This window comes from Pteropus alecto, unplaced genomic scaffold (assembly GCF_000325575.1).
Source record: "Pteropus alecto unplaced genomic scaffold, ASM32557v1 scaffold68, whole genome shotgun sequence".
Lineage (NCBI taxonomy): Eukaryota > Metazoa > Chordata > Mammalia > Chiroptera > Pteropodidae > Pteropus > Pteropus alecto.
This window is the reverse complement of record NW_006441386.1, coordinates 9,293,927-9,301,156: the sequence shown is the minus strand read 5'-3', so window position 1 is coordinate 9,301,156 and position 7,230 is coordinate 9,293,927. Positions and strand designations below refer to the sequence as shown.

Here is a 7,230-nt window from a genome sequence, read left to right as displayed (position 1 = left end):
GGAAAGAGAAAGAATGGAAAGTTTAGGTTTCTCCTTTCCCCTCAAACAAACTCTTTTCGGCTAGTGTTTTGGATATACTTACAGCTAAGTCTACCTGTTACAATGTGCTCATTCTTTCTAAGAACTTCTGTTCCTGCATTAGAAACAGGAAAATAGAATGACAAAATGGAGAGTTTTTCCCAGCCTCCTTTTCCTAGATGAAAGTAACTGGTTCAAGCTCTATGGATGGATAGAGATAAGTAGAAAGAGGTATACTTACCCAAATTGCAAAGACTGATCTCACAATCACAATCTTATGCCACTTGAACTGTCTGATGTATAGGTCTGTGGAAGTCTGAAGTTGTTTACTAGACATCTGGTATGTTACCAAGACCCTAGCTAGATAAAAGTATAAAATCAGTAAAAGTGACATCCTAAATACAATGAAATAAGAATTTTCTACCATCTACCTCGCCCTAAAGAACAGCACTTCTGACAATCACCCGTGGATGAGAGGACTTTTGTAGAAGTTTAGATAACCAGTGGAGAAATTCACAACTTTGGACCAATTACGATTCAGCAATTCTAGTCATATTCACAAAAAAAACTTATGTAAGAATGTTCTTAACAGCCTTATTCATAATATTCCTAAATTGAGAAAGAAAACATATATTCACCAATGGAAAAATAGATAAGCAAGTTTTGGTATAAAATTGAATATCACTCCACAATAAAATAGAACAATGATTGATAAATGCAACAACATGAATGAATCTCAAAACATCAGGTTGAGTGAAGAAAGCCAATACACAAGGTACATGTTACATGATTCTTTTAAAACAAAATTCTGGAAGAGACAAATTAATCTATAGTGATAGAAATCAGAACAGCAGTTGTCTCTGGTGGAAGGGGTGGACTGGAAGGGGGCATGAAGAAAACTTACGGGGTTCTGGAATGTCCTTTATCTTAAATTGAGTGATGGTTATATGAATATATACATCTGTCCAATTAATTTTACACTTAAGATCTGATTTTGACTGTGTATAAATTATATCTCAATAGAAAGAAGGGAAAATGGGGATTAGAGAAAACAAAAGAAAAATATGTGTATTCACGTAACTTATAACTAAATTCCGGATAATATCAACATGATGGAGGTGATGCATGGGGTAAGATTAAGGAATGTGAGAGTATACTAAAGTACTTGTATTGTTCAGGGGAATATATATAGATATCAATAAACTTAAGAAAACAGGTAAGTAAACATAAGTATAAGTAACCAATATGACTAAAAATAAAATGTAAAATGTTCAAATCATCAGAAAAAAATTGATTCATCTATTGGAAAGTAAAAAAAAGCAAGTACAATAAATGGAAAATTTGAAATAAGTTGGAAGAAACAAGTCCTAATTTATTCAATGCCATTGAAATAAATGTAAATAGGTTAAAACTCACCCATTAAATGACAGTGGAGTGCAATATATTCTATCAGTGGACATCTCACTATACTAGAAAACATGAAAGAGAGGGGACTGGGCATACCACACCCATTCTCTCCTAAACTAAAATGTGTGCTTTCATGGAGGAATTATGTTTCTTCTCCTTTGAGACTGTACCCCAGAGAAAGGCATGATTAAGTGAGGCAAAAACAGGCATATTCCTGGGTACTGCTTTGGTGCCCGGTGCCATCTTTAAGTAGGACAGGGGCTAAAGAAGGACTAGGTGGCCCAAGAGCAAAGCTGAGAGAGGGCTCAGAGGACTTCTTATATGGGGCCATGGGCTTGGGAGTTCTTTCAGGTTGTCAAGAGTCATAGAGAGATGTATCCTCTGGAAACCTGACCTGGAGCTTGAGAAGCAGGACTTTCACTGTCCATCATGAGTCCTGGGAATGTCAAAGAGCTAATACTGCCTGACTCAGTGGCAACCTGGCTGTTGGTGAAGATGGGGGACTATGAAGCTGAGGATAAACTGAAACTCCTCTCGACCTTCTGCATTAATTTCTGCCTATTCTCTAATCCAGAGCATCAAAGAGCCCTTGGCCAGATATCAGTATAGCAAATGAACAGTGTAAATAATCTTGTTGTAATTTTCCATATTATTGTCTCTAACTGTGTCCATGTAGGAATCGAGTAAGTATATGATATGCAAGTGTAATTAAAATGATAAGGCACCATAAAAACATGAAGCAATAACAATTTCAGGAATGCAGTAATAGCAACACAGGACACCTGGGCAAATTTTTAGCTTCCACCTAGATGAGGATGGGAGACAGGGAGAAGTGTGTGAAAGAGATTCAGTCACCCAACTGATATTAGTAAACTCTGGATACACTCCTATTTTATCCCTTTCCTTGAAATGCAGAAATCTTAACCCTCCTCATTCTACTCACTAACCTCACCTCTTTCAAGCACCTATAAATTCCACCCTGTTTCTTTGTACCTATTCCTTGTACCTGTTCCTTGGACAGACTTTCTTAAAATCTAAAAGCCACCAACACTGCTATAATAAATTCAGCCATCCTACACTGTCAGGCATTTGCTTCCAACATAATTACCACATCATGCTTATTCAACATCTTAAACCTAAGGCAAGTAATAATAAGAATTTGGGACAGAGCCAGTGATCTCTTCTCTGACTTCATAAAGCAGCTGTTGCCTACTTTCTTATTCTTCCCCCACCAGTCCCTCCTTTAGTATGAAACTTATGTCCTCCTCAGCACTTACTTCTTGGGGCTGATAGAAGACCCAATAGTCCAAACCATTCTCCCTTAGAAATTCAGATATCCTACTACTCAGTTGACCTTTTTCCACCTGGCTCTTGCCAGGACCTAGGCAGATATGTTCAGCTAGAGCAGAGCAAGAAGAGGAAGCAATCTATCTAATTACAAATGATGGCCAGGTCAGAGTCAAGTTGACATCACAACTCAAACCCCAAAAAGGTGCCAGCAAAGCCATCTCAGAGAAGCTTGTTCAGTTGATGGATGAACAAGTCACTACTACACACAGACCTGAACTTACTGTTGAAGTTCGGATAGTAATCAGTGTACATGGTTCTCCGGCCAGCAATGTATTCAGGACTATCTAGATGACTGCCTTACATCAGGAAGTGGTCAATAGAGGCAAAAAGAGAAGTGGGAACCATAGTGGCTGGGTGCCCTGCCATCACTCAATGTCCCTCCTTCTCCCCTTTAGCCCAGTTTATGAATAAAAATGAATATGCAGGGAAACCACAAAGTGGGCTCCAGGACTACTTTAGCTATCATCCTGGCTCTGTTCAGTTGGACACTGGCTACCAGCTTTTGGGAGGTGAACATGCAGTATCCTATCCTAGAGATAGTCTGCATCTTCTAGAAATAAAAGATTCATTTCACTCCTCTCTCAACTATAAATCTACTCCCAGTTCCACTCCAAGGTTACCAGTGCTAATTGTCGTCTTTGAGGTTTCTTTCTCCATTATCTTTCTTAAGTTCTCAGCAGTATTTTAAACTATTGGTCACTTTATCCTCCCTGAAACTCTATCTAATCCTGGCTGTTTTGACTACCTGAGTCTCTCGTCATCCTGACCACTCAGACACTGACTCATACCCTCGTCTGTGGACATTACCTAATGTCTTATTAGTTAAGCCCTGCACACATCCCTTTCTCAAAATCAAGCACAATACCTGTGCCCTTCTTTGTATTCTACACAACATTAAGGACAGTAATTTGCTCAGATTGTTATTTTAATCCATACTAGTTGCTTGACAAATAAACTAAATGCCCTGTTCCCTAAAACTGAGCTCACCCATGTTTACAGTCCCCTGTTCTCATTTCCTTTCTGAAACTTATGCCTTCTTACCTCATAGCAAGATACCTCTCAATTCTTCTTGTTCTTTCTCTCCTTTCTCTATAAAGTCCCCAAAGTCTTGTTTCCTGTCTCATAGCAACTCACTGGGCAACATCCTGCTGATGCTTCAACTACTGCCAAAGTACAGCATCTGCAAACACGTGGATGACATGGCCAGTCAGATACCCAGAATGAGGTCCAGTGTGGGGAAAAGGCAGCTGCAGTAAGAGAGAATCACTTTTCTAAGCAGAATAAACGTAGAGGCAGAGAACACAATGACAAAGAAGAAATGGAATAAAGCTGTAGACAAGAGGAGGTTAATCTCTGTAGAACAGTATGGTCTAAAGCCCCAGACGAAGACTAATAACTTCCTCTTTCCACTCACTAGAAAACCTTTTCTACTGACATCTGTAGAACAAAGCAATGTCCTGGAGAAAGGGCCATGTGTATCCCCTTTCTGGAGAACGAGGCTTGAAGTCCATACCTAAGCAGATGAGGGAAATGAGTAGGGAATGGTATATTGCATTCTTGCTTGAAGACTGAGTGATTTTTTTTCCTGAGTCTGAATTGTCATTGTCTTCTTCATAGCACTGAGCACTAAGAGAAGACAGGAGGCTCAAGCTGGGGGCTGGGAGAAGAATTCCAAATGGCATGACTGTAGGAAATAAGTGAAAGGTTGGGGAAAAGAGAAAATTTGAAACCCAGAGTTTACATAGGAAAACATTATTTCTATTCTATTTCCAAAATATATTATACATTTTTTAAAATTTATTTATTTTTATGGTGACATTGGTTAATGAAATCCAGTAAGTTTCAGCTGTACATTTTAACTGTAAGGCATATATATATCTACATTGTGTGGTTCACCTCCCATAGTTAGATTTCTTTCTGTCACCACATATTTGACCCCTTTTACCCCATCTACCTCCTCCCTCCCTCCTCCCCCATGCCCTCTAGTAACCACTAGTCTGTAGTCCATATCCATGAGTCTCTGTTTGTTTGTCCTGTTCATTTGTTGCTTTTAGGTTTATATCCCACATATAAGTGATATCGTGTGGTTTTCAACTTTTTCTGTTTGGCTTATTTCACTTGGTATGATTATCTCGAAGTCCATCCATGTTGCTGCAAATAGTAGTATTTCATCTCTTCTTATGGCTGAGTAATATTCCATTGTATATATGTACCACAACTTCTTTAGCCAGTCATCTATTGTAGGATACTTTAGTTGCTTCCATATCCTGGCCACTGTGAATAATGCTGCTATGAACATCGGTGTGCAAATATCTTTTCGAATATGAATTTTCAAGTCTTTGGGGTAAATACCCAGTAGAGGGATTGCTGGATCATATGGTAGATCAATTCTTAGTTTTTTGAGACACCTCCATTCTGTTTTCCATAGTGGCTGTACCAATTTGCAGTCCCACCAGCAGTATATGAGGGTTCCTTTTTCTCCGCATCCTCTTCAATATTTGTTATTACTTGACCTGTTGATTACAGCTATTTTATCAGGTGTGTGGTTTTGATTTGTGTTTCCCTAATAGCTAAGTGATGTTGAGCAGCTTTTCATATGTTTGTTGGCCGTTTGCGTGTCTTCTTGGGAGAAGTGTCTGTTTCAGTCCTCTGCCCATTTTTTGATTGGATTGTTTGTTTGTTTGTTGTTATTGAGTTGTATGAGTTCTTTGTATATTTTGGATATTAGGTCCTTATTGGAGGTGTTGCTTGCACATATATACAATTTTTTTTTATTAGACAAGACAAGAAAGATAAATTTACAAAAAGAAACTCAGAAAGTAGAGAAGATAATGTATCAGTCAGAGTCTGGAAAGGAGACAGAAGTCACACCAGATTTTAACAGAGAAAATTTAACATAAAGAACTGTTAACTGAGTATAGAGAGTTGTTCATAGATAACTTAAAAACAGAAAGAGAACACTAAGGCGTCATGTAGATTGCAACTGTTAAAAGCAGTTACCATACTTGGGTCAGAGGGAGTAAAATGAAGGTGTTAGAATGATGAAAATTTAGAGGAATCCATGGAGATAAAATCTCAGGGAGGGGCACTGCTTGGCTGATTCTGCAAGTGTTGGAATACCAACTGGATTCAGGTTCTGCTCCTGGAAGGAACGGATGCTGCCAGTGTGAAGATTGCTGACGCTCATAGGAACAGGACACAAACGGCAATCTCATAAAAAGTAGACAGGATAGCGAGTCCCTTGTATTTCCTCCAGCCTCGCAGACCCCCTTCTAGCATCCTCTGTTGGACAATTCTAATAGGGAACCAGCAGGTAGGGCAGAAATGTTTGCAGAGTCCCAGCCCCAGACTAATAAAGTAGAGCATAGTAGGATATGTTTGGAGCTGACGATTTGCTTAATTACTGGCAAAGGTAGATAAAACAGTAATTAAACTCAATGCTTAGAAGTTGCTTAATGTGAGCAATGAATTTAGCCTTAAGTTTTCTAGCAGCAAAGTCAATGCTAAAGGATATAAAATGTTTTCTTTCCCAGTAAAGTAAGACACAACTTGAAAGAAGTACTCCCTGTTAACTAAGCTGTAGAAGACACAGAGAAGGAAGTCAAGTTGTTTTAGGGAGAACTTGAGATAACAAGGCCCTAAGGGGAATGGAGTTTGGCTAGATAGAGTCATAGTTGCAAGGACTAAGGGGAGGGGGTCATGCTCAGGGAATTGCAAGGTGAGGGTCCAGCATGCTAGTTTCTTTCCAGGTGAGCAGGTTTCATCGCAGGCTGTAGGCACTTTCAACTAACTGTTCCTTGAGTGTTCAGGCAAGGCTGGGTGCTGAATACAAAATAAGTACTTGCTTAAAACCATATCCAGGGCATCTACCTTTTTCTGGAGTATACATTGCAAGGCCTGGGCTCTAGCCCTGCTACTAGTCCAGGAAACGACTTTGAGCATGGTATGTAAAGTCCTCAGAGATCTTCTTGTTCAATTCTGCTATCTCACCTCTTGCCTCACTCCAACTCAAAAATGTTCTATGGTTTTGATTGTCACTGTTTCTCATCCTGGAATGCCCTTCTGATACTCTGAGCCTAGTTAATCCATAATCCTCTTTCCAAGCTCAGCTCAGTTTCGTGGAATTTTTCCCTAGACCCCAAATGCTGGGTTACCTGCCTGTCCTATGTATTCTTATAGCTCTTATCATAGCTCTTAACCTCTATAATAGCACTTATCATATGAACCTGTAATTGCCAATTACCAGCGGCACGTAATCACATGCTCTGATTAATGTGAGTTTTTACTTTCAAGAAATGGAAGCTAATCTGGCTGATTAAAGAGTAACGGGTATTAATAAAAGGATCCTGGGTAGCCCACATACTGCTGGAAGACTGAAGAAGCAGGCCTGAATGCTAAGCTTCCAGGAACTATATATCATATCATCATTACCACTGCTGCCTAATTGAGCAGTAT

At 39.3% G+C, this 7,230-nt stretch overlaps 1 protein-coding gene across 1 annotated transcript in view; it reads right to left on the bottom strand.

Moving 5' to 3' along the window:
• Window positions 1-355, bottom strand: part of LOC102890595 (NXPE family member 3-like) — a 25,951-nt gene extending 25,596 nt beyond the window's left edge. The window contains 1 exon segment of the mRNA XM_015594595.2: window positions 260-355. Within this exon segment, the coding sequence (XP_015450081.1) occupies window positions 260-355 (96 nt within the window).
• Between the last annotated feature and the right edge of the window lie 6,875 nt (window positions 356-7,230).